The sequence below is a fragment of the Neofelis nebulosa genome, chromosome 6, assembly GCF_028018385.1.
Source record: "Neofelis nebulosa isolate mNeoNeb1 chromosome 6, mNeoNeb1.pri, whole genome shotgun sequence".
Lineage (NCBI taxonomy): Eukaryota > Metazoa > Chordata > Mammalia > Carnivora > Felidae > Neofelis > Neofelis nebulosa.
Window position 1 is genome coordinate 74,619,333 of NC_080787.1, and position 14,373 is coordinate 74,633,705.

General features: G+C 34.8%; 1 protein-coding gene across 4 annotated transcripts in view; it reads right to left on the bottom strand.

Moving 5' to 3' along the window:
• Positions 1-14,373, bottom strand: part of PHIP (pleckstrin homology domain interacting protein) — a 150,645-nt gene that overhangs the window by 109,455 nt on the left and 26,817 nt on the right. For all 4 annotated transcript variants that reach the window (XM_058734526.1, XM_058734524.1, XM_058734525.1 and 1 more), the window contains exon 7: positions 6,896-7,056. In XM_058734526.1, the coding sequence (XP_058590509.1) occupies positions 6,896-7,056 (161 nt within the window). The remainder of the gene's footprint in view (positions 1-6,895; positions 7,057-14,373) is intronic.

The following is a 14,373-nucleotide window of genomic DNA, read 5'->3' on the forward strand; positions in this document are numbered from 1 at the left end:
AAACTGCCCTACTCCTTCTCATTCTTTTCATCTTCCTCCTCTTCCCTGCTTTCCTCAGCCTTGACTTTTTTTTTTTTTTTTTTTTTGGCCACATCAGGCTTTCCTTTAGCTCACTATGCAGCAATGTCCTCTATATTTTTCCTTCAGCTTAACAGCCTTCTTTTCATGAGGTTGCTTGTCATCTGCAGCAGTGTTATTCCACATCTCTCCCAATTTCTTTGCAACATCACCAATGGAGACTGGGATGTTCTCCTTTGATTTTGGGGTGATACTCAGAACAAAACAAGAAAAGGGCTGAAGGAGGCCTCTCAGGTGTACTGAGATCCTTGAACTTCTTTTTTCGTTTCTCCTTTAGAAGGGATATAAATTTTCATTTCTCTTTCTTAATGGGCCTTGCCCACCTTTGCCATGTCTTCTAATTTTTCTTTCTGTTTAGCAGACATAGTCTTCATCTCTCTGAGCACTTCTTAGAAACTCTTGAGAAGGTGACTGAAGCATCTGGGTGCTTCTTGTGCTCCTCCCAGTGAGTTTGCATAAAGAAAGCACATGAGGACATCTGCCTCTTGGCTTTTAAGGATCTCCTCTGTCCATGTTTAATTATTTTCCTCAGTGAGGCAGTCACCATCCAGCGCCTATCTGGCTCTCACTTGCTCCAGCGTGGTAGCTCATAAAACTCAAATTTTAAAAATATGAATTTCAGACAATGATATCTATATTAAGAGAAATATAATAAAGTGTCTAAATGGAATAGACGATGTTGAAGTATGGGAGGGAAGATAGGAAAAAGTCTGTAAGAAGGTGGTGTCTGAACAGAGAACTGCTAATAAAGGAGTTAGTCATGGGAATATTTTGGAAAAAACAATTCAATGCAAAGGGAATAGGTACTACAAAGGCTCTAAGCCATAAATGGGCTTTCCAAGTGTGAAGTACAGAAAAAGACCAGTGTAAAAGGAGGATACAAGAAAGGAATCAGTCTTACAGACATCTGTATAGATCTCCCCTAACAGATTCTAAGTTTCTTACAAGAAAGAACATTATTCATTTTTGTATCTCTGACTGGTTGATTCATTCATCATTTGTTCCACCCTTAATGTATGCACAAGATACTCTGAGGCATTAAAGATCTAAAAAGGTTCAATAAAAAAACCTTTGATATTAAGTTCATAACTTAAAAGAGAGACATCTAAATAAATTCATTGCAACATAACACAAAAATACAATAGAAGTATGCAGTTCAAGTGATAGTACTCCACATTCAGAAAACGATTTTTTTTTTTAACTGTTAAACTTTTTGAAGAATAGTCTGTGTTGTCTCTTCCATTCTTCAATTCCCAGTCCCTCTTCAGTGCACTGCAATCTTACTCCTATTCCTAATACTAAATTAAAACTGTTTTTTGTCAAGGTCATTAATGGTTTTGACAACCAAAAAATGCCTTTCAGTTCTAATTTACTTTAGGTTTCCATCTTTCATAAAATATTAATCCCTTGGGGGGGCGCCTGGGTGGCTCAGTCGGTTGAGCGTCCGACTTCGGCTCAGGTCATGATCTCACGGTCTGTGAGTTCCAGCCCCGCGTCGGGGTCTGTGCTGATGGCTCAGAGCCTGGAGCCTGTTTCAGATTCTGCATCTCCCTCTCTCTCTGACCCTCCCTCGTTCATGCTCTGTCTCTCTCTGTCTCAAAAATAAATAAACGTTAAAAAATTAAAAAAAAAAAAAAAAAATTAATCCCTTGGCTTTTAAGACACCATTTCTTTTATTTTTCTCTGGCCTCTTAAGCAGCTCTCAGTCTCAATTATTGACTCCTCTCCTTTTCTTTCACCTGTTTTAAAAGTTAAAGTTTCAGCCTTAGGTTACATACATATGAGGTAATACAATCAATTTCCATATTCAATGATTCCCAAGCTGAATCTTCTAGCCTTAATCTTTTTCCTGAGCTCCCAATGCCTCTTGAACATTTCTATTTGGCTATATGGGTAAGTATCTCAAATTCAACATGCCCACCTTCACAAACTTCACTTAAATCCCTACCACAGTAAATGATAGGACTTTCTATCCAGTCACATAAGTTAAAAACACATGATCCCATACTCTTCCCACTCAATTCTTCCCTATACTCAAATGAAGCTCTTAAATCCTACAGATATTTTTAATCTGTTAATTCCATCCCTACTTTCACTGTGACTCTGTTCAAGCCTTATGATTTCTTTCATGGATCAATGCCAGAACCTTTTCACCAATTTCTCCATATAGACTCTGTTTCTTTCAATCCATCCTTACAATGCCAAGAGATTGTTAAAAAGAGAAATTACACTCACTCTTCTGTCAAAATCTGTCATTTTCTCTCCTTTGCCTTCAGGAAAGAAACACACTCCCCTTCATACATCATCAAAAGGATCTTGATGATTTTGTCTCCCACTAATATCTCCAGCTCTTGCTTAAATGATTATCTATATTTATTCTTTGCCATATCTAAAAATACACAACTGCCTGTTACATTCTTCTAAGGTTTATAAATGCCTTTCCCTAAGTTGCAATACCCAGCTAAATTCAGCTGAGGTGTTACTCCTAGTGTTTCCCTTACCATCTTCTACAACACACTGCATTAGATACCTCTCCCTCTATGACAATTCAGTATCTTATATAGCCTCTTTCAAGTTTCTTATCAATTGTATCAATATTGTCTGTTGACTACTGATGAACTTTCCAGGGACAGATACTCTTTCATTTCTAGATACTAAGTGTCTGGAAGAGTGTCTGGCTGTAACCTACAGCATTTATGGAAATATTTTATGCCCTTTTGCCTTAATTTGAAAAGAGAGATATATTTTTCTTCTATAAAGGGGAAGAATATTTGTATATGGTTCTCAACATACTTTGTGTATTATGAGTGAATAGCTTACTCCTGAGAAAATTCATTAACTCTGCTTTTCTTTGGTAAATATTATTTAAGGAAATGATTCTAAAACCAAGTAAAACAACTTACAAACTAAGAGAATTAGGAAGCAAGTCTGACTTGGTAGTAATGCTGTCTCCCTCTCTGGGTTCTTCTCATTATTCTACTGGGAAATATCTATCACAACATTCTAGTACAAAATATTTGTAAATTATCCTATTATAGAATTTCCCTTATCAATTAAAGTGATTTCATTTTTGATCTTGTATAGAATTTACAAATAAGATTTTAGTAAGTAAATGAAATGGATAAAATTTAAATCTATAAAATCGAAAGCAGTAGGTAAAACTTAATGATTGCTTACTGTAGAGCTTGTTCTACACTGATTACATGCATTATTTCATGTAATCATATAAAAATCTTGTGGGGTTGGTATTATTATTTCCCCTCCCTCCCTTTTTTAGAGATGAGAAAACTAGAGATTAAAGTGATGAGGTAATCTGTCCAAATTACACTGCTAGGAAGTGGTAAAGCTGTGAGCTAAACTAAGCACCCCCTAATGCCAAAGTTGACACCCTTAAACACAGTGCTATCTATTTTGTCCCTAGCTATGTCTACTGAGAAAGGACTCCAGAGAATTTGTCGTCCCTTGGACAAAAACTTTCAAATACATCTACACAAGAACTTTAGGAATAAATATGTAAGGTCTTAAGATACCAAATACATACAAAGATAAAACTGAGTTGATCTATTACTGAACTGTTGTTCCAATAAATAACAGTGTGCTCTCTCACAGGAATGTCTCATTGGTCAATCATGATCTACTATCTTAAAGCTTTATCCCATCAGTTTTCAAGACTGATTTTCAAAAGTCAGTCAGTGGTTAGTGTGTTTCCAGTGGGATGAGCAGCCATCCTACTTTATGAAGTTAATATGAACAGTGAACACATATGTACCACATTGCCACTTGAGGTGGGAATTATAAAAATACAAGGAAATTTTAAATAAGAGTACTCTCATACCTTTTATTTCTTATCACATGGTAACATTTTGGACTCTATAACTGCAAATCACCAGTACAAAATTACAGTACTATGAGTTTGGCCCAACTAGCAAATTATATCACATACATAAAACATCAACAATTTTAGGCTCTGGTAAGACCATATAAAATAATATAAACATTATTTCCCTCCCTTTAAGTATGTGCCTTCAACTGTAGAAAAATAATCAAAAACAGCTTTTTTTTTTTTTATATGTTTATTTTTGAGAGAGAGAAACAGAATTGTGAGTGGGCAAAGGGCACAGAGAGAGGGAGACAGAATCCGAAGCAGGGTCCAGGCTGGCTCTGAGCTGTCAGCACAGAGCCCAACACGGGGCTTGAATTCACCAGGCGTGAGATCATGACCTGAGCTGAAGTCGGAAGCATAACCACTGACTGAGCCACTCAGGAGCCCCCAAAAACAGCTTCTTCTTCACACAGCATTCCTTCTCCCCAAATCTAGAACAGGAGCTGCATGCAGATTTTTTCCCTACAGGGCCACTAATTATCTTAGGCTTTGTAACCATAAATACTCAAACATGCCAGTCTCTGTCATAATTACTCAATTCTGCCATTTGGTAGTGCAAAAGCAACCATAGGCAACATGTAAACAACTAAGCATGCTTGTGTTGGAATAAAATTTTATTTGCAAAAACAGGTAGAAGGCTGTATTTGACCCACAGGAGTAGTTTGTTACCCCTTAAGTTGAAAGAGCTGCTCTTCCAAACTTCTTACCTACCACTATACCAAACTCATGAGATAGCATCAGCACATTATTTCACTGCATTTTCCTGCAAAAAAATTCTAGATTATGTATCTAAATCAAATTAAAATACACATAATGCATCATAAACTACAAAAACAAATGCTTACCACCCTATCATTTTTAAAGAAAGAATCCCCACAAGGTATTTTACTAACATTAAAAATTAAGTAAGTTATATATTTTTAATTTTTTAATTTTTATTTTTTTTACATTTATTTATTTTTGAGAAATACAGTGAGACAAAGTGTGAGAGGGGCAGAGAGACAAGGAGATACAGAATCTGAAGCAGGCTCCAGGCTCTGAGCAAGCGGTCAGCACAGAGCCTGACGTGGGGCTCAAACCCACAAACTGTGAGATCATGACCTGAGCCAAAGTCGGATGTTCAACCAACTGAGCCACCCAGGCGCCCCAAGTTATATATTTTTATAGCCTCAATGCAATGGCATTAACTTTATACTCACCAAAATGAAGTACAAACACAACATAATGCTTCTTTCTCATATTTCAGCTTATTACTATTTTTCAAAGAATCCTTTTATTTATTTATTTTAATTTTTTTTTAACATTTATTTATTTTTGAGACAGAGAGAGACAGAGCATGAACGAGGGAGGGGCAGAGAGAGAGGGAGACACAGAATCGGAAGCAGGCTCCAGGCTCTGAGCCATCAGCCCAGAGCCTGACGCGGGGCTCGAACTCATGGACCGCGAGATCGTGACCTGAGCCGAAGTCGGACGCTCAACCGACTGAGCCACCCAGGCACCCCTCAAAGAATCCTTTTAAACATGACAAATGTGAAATTTACTTTGTTTTGAGAACTGAATTTAAATATTAGTATACTGAACCTGAAAAAACTAAATGTGATTCCCCATTACCATTTGAAAGCAAATTACTGTTGTAGGTATATCAAGCACTTGGGCAAATTTATAGATACCGGTTCTCCACTTTGAAAATAATGACCTGTCAGAAAATTTCGCTTCTATTTTGCTTCACAGAGAACAATGGGGAAAGGTGTAAAAGAAGGTGAAAGAGAATACTAATCTAAGAAATGATCTGAAAATGCCTGAGTAGATTAGAACCAGGGAAAAGATATGTATGGAAATCCTTTCCCACATCCTGCTGTTTAAGCAAACATTTTACAGATGACTGGGTGTATGGGTAGAGAAGGAGATATAAGTAAATCTTATTTTACAAGCACATTTACTTAAAAGAGGAATCTGGGGGTGCCTGGGTGGCTCAGTTGGTTAAGCATCTGAATTCGGCTCCAGTCATGATCTCGCAGTCCTCGAGATGGAGCCCTGTGTCGAGCCCGTATCGGGCTCTGTGCTGACAGCTCAGAGCCTGGAGCCTGCTTTGGATTCTGTGTCTCCCTCTCTTTCTGCCCCTCCCCCATCTGCATGCTCACTCTCTCTCCTTCTCGCTCTCTAAAATAAGTAAACATTAAAAAAAGAAGAATCTGTAATTGTCCCAAACTGTATAAAATTCTCAGCTGCTCTCCAAAGACAGAGATAGGAATTTCTATTTTAACTTCCATTTCCTATTTCCTTACTTTCAAGAAAATTAAGGGCTTTGTGAATGAATGCATACCTTCAGCCCACAGGGTAGTATTTAATTATAAGAACAGTGTAATAACTATTACCCTTAATGGATATAATAAAGCAACTAAAAATAAAAATATTTCCAAAAGTAATTTTCTAAGTTAAAGCTGAAAAGCTGCTTTTCTCCATCAACAAGCTAAAAGAAACAACAGCAAATAAACCCAAAGAGCCTCTTTAAACACAACATCAGATACACTGAAGAAATGAGGTGCTAAGGATAATATAAAAAGATACATTTAATAGTCTCTTCTAATTTGCGTAACACACTTTAGAAATGCCCCTGTATACAATTTAGATTATTATATGACATTTTATAAAATGTCAAACTGCAAATTTGATATAATGCTCAGAATTACACTTATCCATAATGTAGCACTATCATATAGCTGTGCCTGTATTACAACATGTCCTTTAGGAACTTTCCAAACCTGGATCAAGTTCAACTTTAAGTAATATCTTTTATTATAGTAAGCTAAATTACCTGAATATTCAGTTTTTCATTAAAAGAAAAAAATCAAAAGCTCTATTTCAAGTTCAACTATAAGCAGTGTTTCTTCAATGCCTTATATGAATTAAGATAGTACTTCAAAAATTACTTACAGTAAATATCCGTCTGCCAGTTCTATCAAAAGTTACACAGTAGACAGATGACAAGTGTCCAAGAATTCGCTTATGCATTTTCATGTGCTGATAGACCGCTGTTGGAACAAGTCGCTCAAGCCTGTATTTCCCATTCAGCTTCCGTGAAAACAAAGTATCCGCTACCAAGAAAAAGGGGAAATAGGAGTGTAATTCAGAAATTCATTTTCTCAATTACCATCTTTCAAGAATTCACATACTCCAACTTCTCATATGTTGGTAAAAATAAAGACACTTTTTCTAATGCATATGGTTCCTAGTTAAAAGTCCCTAAAATAGTCAAGAAAAACACATTATTTCACCAGAAGTAAGTCAGGCACTATTGTCCTCATTTTACAAACAAGCAAAGTCAGTTTATGACTGTCTGAAGTCACAAAATAAGAAAGACATGAAGCTAGGATTAAATTTAGACTTCTTTATTCTCTGGCTAGTACTCAAAAACTTTGCATAAATGAAAAGTGAGGAATAATATATTGCATTATTTTAAGAAATAATTAAACTGGGGATCTTGCCAAACACCTGCATAATGATTCCCTCTCTAGAACCTATTAGCTCTATTTTTCAACTCATCCATTTTAACCATCTTTCATGATATGTCTGAAATTTATCTTCTGCCCAGAGCCTGATGTGCTGACTCCAGCCCAAAATGTTCTCTTCTAACTAAATCACTACTGTATTTTCTATTCTGATAATTATAGACAAAAGACAATGCTCAATAAATACATTCTGACTAATCTGCAGGGATGTTATTCAACGATAGATTCCCTTTAATACACTTTTTAAAATTATTTTAATATATGACTTTTTATTTCTGACTATGACTGCCATCTACTTTGGATAAACACTGCAGCTTCTTACTTGAATTTGGTCCCAAAGAAAATTTAAATATACATACAAAATACTATTTAACCTAGATTCAGAGCCTAGCAATTATATCCTAAAGTTGATGAAATACAAGTATATTGGTGTACCATAAAAAAAAAAAATCAGTATTATTTTATTTATGTACAACAAATGTTTGGCTCACACTCCATTTAAAAGCAAAAACAAATCTTGGGGGCTTACGAAGAGAAATGTAGAAAAATGCTTTGTATGATACGTCAAAGAATAACTACATATTTACATGTTCTTTTACTACATCAATTATTTTATATTCTAAGAGTGTACCTTTTGCTGTTAGCACATAAGCTCTATGCTACAATCTATTTTAACATCTGGGATATCTGAGATAAGCTTTGACAGTTGTGAATTAACATATTTAGGCTTCAGCTACTTATACAACAACAGTAATTCATTAATTTTCTAATAAACCTGACACATTTTTCCTTATGCACAGAAATAGCCGGTAAAAGACATCCTCTAGTGCTTTGGTTCAAACTGATTTACAGCAAAATCCACCAAACATCAAATGTCCTGATAAAGGAGAACTCAAAATGATCTTATCCAAACACTAAGATCAATGAGACATCCCAAACTTACCTGTCTATTTTATAAGAAAGTAAGTGATGACAAAAAACACAAATGCTGACAGTGTTACTAAGATGTAGTTTAATTCCCTCCAACCAAAATTTACAAAATTTTCAAAATCACAAATTTTATTGAGGTATTTAACACCGTTCAGGCATAAAAATATGATTATTGGAGATAATTACAATATCAAAACTATTATTTTAAAGATGATCAGGCATATGCACATCAAAATTTGTAAAAATAAATTCATTATAAAGACCATTTAAAAATCGAGTTAATGAAGTATTTTCTAAGCAAAAAATCCTTGCCCTAAGTAAAGAGAAAATGTTGTTGCTCTCTTAAACATAGTTTTTTTACTGAATCTTTCTAAATTGGGATTAAATCTTTATTTTCATTTTAGGAGGCTAAAAAAAGAATATCTCTTTCAAAAAGCTACTTTACAATTAACTTTTCAAGTAAAACTTATCAGAAACAATATATTTAAGTAAAATATATTTACAGTTAAAACTATATTCTACACTACCTTTTGTTATGCTTGGCTACCAATTAACTATTTTAGCCAAGTCCTTAGATTTCAGACAAATTACAAACTTTGTGCAACAGTAACTAAAAGATAACCTATGCAGAACAGTCTGTAGAATTAGCAGGTAATAAGATGATGGTTCAAACTTGATACAGGGAGTTAGAGAAGAAAATTTAAGTATGGTTCAATAGTTGAAGTTAACCTGAGGAGGCTGAATTTGAAGACCTGACCAAATTAAACAGGTAAAAATTTTTACAAAGGTAGAGAGAAGGATTTTCTAGGACTCCCATTCAATGAATTCAACATTTTCTTTTACTATACCATTTGCATAATGTCTATCTCCCTTATCTGATCTTAAGTACCCTAAGGAAAGAAATTCTTACTCATATTTCCCACAACTGAGTATAGAGCCTTTAAATAAAAAAGTATATAAATGAATCTTAGTTAATAACATACACATGATGGTCAATTTAATCTGTAGTTTTATGACAAAAAGGCAAATGGCAATTATTCACTTTCTAAAGAAACTGTTAATAGACTAATTGGATTTCTGAGTAATAAGGAAATGTCTCTTGGAGTATAGAAACTCCTTAAATTTTATTAAACTAGAACATTAATTTTTAAAATGAGCATGGTTAAACAGATATAAGGGGTCACAAAGGAGTAAGTTCCTTATATGACATTATTATAAATCAAGTAACATATAGAACTTGGTTTGAAAGTACATTTATTTTCCTAAGTATGGTGATGGGAAATATTCTTAAATTAAGCCTGCCAAAGCAAATTTCTATCTTCCTTCACTTGGCAAATTCTTTCTTACCCTCTAAGGCCAATTAAAATGTCACCTCTTCTAGTAAGACTGTAGTGAATTTCAAAAGCAACCTAACTGGTCACCTTATAATATCACTCCTATTCAAAACTACAACAATGCTCATTTCATTCAGAATAAACATCAAATTCCTACACCAAGCCTATCAAGGCGATGCATGATCTTGTCTCTCATTACCTCTCTGATTTCACTTGCTACTTGAAACCCTTTACTTGGTTTACTCCAGCCACTCTATTCTCCCCCATTCTCCCAACACAGGAGGCATGCTCTTAAGAGAGGGTTTCTGCACTGGCTGTTCCCTTTGGCTAGAATACACTCCCCCCATACAGCTAATGCCTTGACCTTCTCCAAGTCTTTTCTCAGATTTCTGTCACTTCCCAATGAAGCCTAACCTGATCAGTCCATTGAAAATTGCAATTCATTCCCTATCACAACCCACAACTACTCCTGGTCATCCTTTATTTAGCTCTATATTTGTTCTTTTTCCATCAGTTATCAGCTGATGGTATACATTTATTAGCTCATTATGTTCAATGTTTATTTCTTGCCTCCCTAAACTACAACTTATATAACAAGCTCCATATGTTCCAGATTTTTGTCTTTTTTGTCCTTGTATTATCTAAAAGCTGACAATGATGGGGCGCCTGGGTGGCGCAGTCGGTTAAGCGTCCGACTTCAGCCAGGTCATGATCTCGCGGTCCGTGAGTTCAAGCCCCGCGTCAGGCTCTGGGCTGACGTCTCAGAGCCTGGAGCCTGTTTCCGATTCTGTGTCTCCCTCTCTCTCTGCCCCTCCCCCGTTCATGCTCTGTCTCTCTCTGTCCCAAAAATAAATAAAAAAGAAAAGTTGAAAAAAAAAATTAAAAAAAAAATAAATAAATAAAAGCTGACAATGCTACCTAGAGCTGTACCATAGAGCTGACAATGATGGCTGGCACTTAGTAGATGATCACTATATATTTGGTAAATTCAATGAACAAATTACATATAAATATATAATAAGATTATCTTATTAGATAATAAATTATCTTATTAGATAATAAGATAATTAGGCTTAAGGAATAAAACAAAAATGGAGGATTTGTCAAACTGATTACATATCCAAAATATCTCTAAATAGTTCTTCATTTCAACTCCTCTGCTAAATGGATTTAATTTGGAGGGAAAGAGAAAACTAAACACATATTACTCAAATTCCTAAGTAAACAGACCAGCAAATAAAATAAACATTCAGAAATCACTGTTAAACATTTGAAATATCAGTCTCTTAAAGTGTGAAGAGAGAAAAGAAACAAAATGGTGAAAACCACCATCTGTACCAAATCATTCAGAACAGTCTTTGAAACAAAGTCTATGTGCACAAGCCTACAGAACTATTAGAGATAAACAAAAGGCCCACAAATTTTTAATGTTAGATATAAATACATACATATCTAACCTGTGGGCTCATGTTCATTACTTCTGTAAGTATAAGGATGATAAATCAAATCTCCCCACAGGTCACTTTTCCCCAGTTTATACCTAGTTATTTTTGAAGAATTGATTCATTTCTCTAATCATAATACTATGGGTATTCAGTGCAGAAAATAAGAGCACAAATGAAAGAAGAAAAATCCATGATTCTAACACCTAACGCAGTCACTTCTAAAATTTTGCAAAGATTTCCCTCATAAACAGCATTTTAACAGCTATGCTATATTCCTTAATGAAGTAAGATTAACCTTTAAGTTTGACAGACTCATGTTCAAACTTCATACCGTGGGGACTTTAAGCAAGTGATTTTATCTCAATTTCAATTTCTCCAGTTATATTTCTAGAAACATCTTCCACAATATACTTGACTTTCATGTTATGTAGTTCTTTGACATCTCACAATTTCACAATTTTCAGTATATTTCCCTTTTTAAAATAATTTCTTCTACTGATTTAATATGAAGAGTTCTCCTAACCAGCCAATAATACAACAAATATCCACTTACATTTTCTTTTACTTCTCTGCGGTTTAAATTTCTCACTTAACTCCTTAATTTATCTGGAGTTTTAGTATATACAGAAGTGAGTCTCTAAAGACATTTATTCTACCTCAAATAACCATTTGTTCCAGACTTTTCATTTATGAATCCTTCTATTAAAAATCGTGATTAAATTATCTTACATATGTATACCTGTGCCAGATCACTGACCACATGTCTATTTATATGCCAGTACCAAAAATTTAATTTTGTAACTAATAATGTTTTAGTATTTATCTGGCTATTCATCACTATGCAACCATTTTTAAAAGTCTTAGTCTAGATTATTATCCTATTTGAGGATCACTGATAAGTTAAAAAAAATCCATTTGTTGGGAATGTAAGGATAATTTCATTACCTGATAAACAACTGACATCTTTCTATCTAGGAACATGATGCTCTGTTCCTATACCTGGGACTAAGTTTTCAATACAGATGATTTTAAGAAAAGATAAACATAATCAAAGTAACCTTACGATTTTCCTCACTATACAAATCTGGACCATCTGAACCAACTTCCTGGGAAATCTGTATACAAATCTGTACTATTTGAACCAAGTTTTGTAAGGAAACACTGGGTAGCTGCCAAGAAAGAGCATCTGCAATAACCTTAGTAGCTATGATTTTGAGGACACTGGAAAAATACATGATAAAATCTCTGCAAACAAAAAAGAACTGAAATAGAAATACTATCATTTCCCTCCAAAATGTTTAGAATTTTTTCTCCTTCTGCTAAGTACTTTTAAAATGGAGAAGAACACATCGTGGAATTGCAATAAATTATCCAAGATCAAAAGTAACCATTGCTGGGTGCCTCAGTGGGTTAAGTGTCAAACTCTTTGATTTTGGCTCACGTCATGATCTGTTTGCAAGATCAAGCCCCACCCACATCAGGCAATGGGCTGACAGCATGGGGCCTGCTTGGGATTCTCTCTCTTTCTGTACCTCCCCCACTCATGCTCACTCTCCTTCTCCCTCCCCCTCTCTATCAAAATAAATGATAAAAACCTTAAAAAAAGAAAAAAAAGTAAAACTGCTAAAAAAAAAAGAGTTGGATAAAAAATTTTAATTATTATGAATTAACAAAAATGCAGAGGTTAGTTTTTCTGGGTTTTGTTGTTTTTTCTTAACAAAGAACAATATAACATGCTGTACAATGTCTAATCCAGTGAAGGAAAACTGTTTTCCTTTAACAATCTAAACTAGTATAACTAGTGTTTGCAACTTCTGCCAGCTCATGAAAGCAGAGTCCTGCTGGTGCCATAATGAATGCAAGGAGAAGCATGTGGCTGTAGATTCCAAAACCCAGAGAATTTTTATGACAATAGATGAAGAAGCAAAGGAAAGACAGAATATGTAATTCAGCAGGTATCTCAGTGTAACCTGGGATCTTTTCTTATACAGAGAAAGGGGTACTCAGATAAAAAAACCTCAGGGTATTTTATAAGAAGAATAACTGATTTTTACTAAATTTATTTTTGTACTATATTTTGACTAATTTTATTCTGTGATTCTGGTTAAAAAAACACTTTGGGGTGCCTGGGTGGCTCAGTTGGTTGAACATCCGACTCTTGAGTTCAACTTAGGTTGTGGTCTCATGGTTTGTGGGATTGGATTGAGGCCCGTGTTAGGATCTGTGCTGACAGCACAAAACCTGTTTGGTATTCTCTCTCCCTCTCTCAAAATAAATAAACCTAAAAACAGAACAAAACAAAAATCTTGGAAACCTCCCAGAGTTTCTGTAAATAAAATGCAAAATAGTTATAATTGATAATTAATAACCACATAAACAATTCTTAAATTAAAGTAGAAAAGAGTGAATTCTGGATAATCACTACCAAGGTTTCATTTTAACCTCCATTATCTGTGTTAATAAAGGCTTCCTAAATGTAAAATTAGGAACTCATAACTATAAAACAAGAATTTGGAAACCTATAAAACTAAACTTGAGTGAACTACAAAACTGGTAATAAACATGTAAGCAAGACCACATGAAAACAAATTCCAAACTGCTTTATTGCTAGATGATAACTAGTTTTCCCAACAAAATAACGCTATATCCATGACCAGGCACTTACAGAATAATTACTATAGAAAACACCCTGCAAGTTCAAAAAGTTGCCTATTAGTGTGTTGGTGATTTCAAAATTTTCATTAGATAAATGTGTGGTGTAAGGTATTTGATAAGGCATAAAATTACATAAAATTTTATTCATTTTAAAGAACCACAAAAATGTTCTAATGAAAAGAAGATATGACTATGGGGTCACAAAAAAATAGCTATATGAATCTCTAGAAGAGAAGTTATGCTAAAGCCAGGAATCAAATACCTTGCGAAAATGGCTGTGATGAGGAAAAAGTCACCAAGGCTTAGAGCTAGAGACTTCAAGAATCCAATGATTGGAGTGCCTGGGAGGCTCAGTCAGTTAAGTGTCTGACTTCAACTCAGGTCGTGATCTGGTGGTTCACAAGTTCGAGCCCCACATCAAGCTCTGTGCTGATAGCTCAGAGCCTGGAGCCTGCTTCAGATTCTGTGTCTCCCTCTCTCTCTGCCCCCCCCCCCCCCACTTGCACTCTGTTTCACACTCAAAAATAAATAAATGTTAA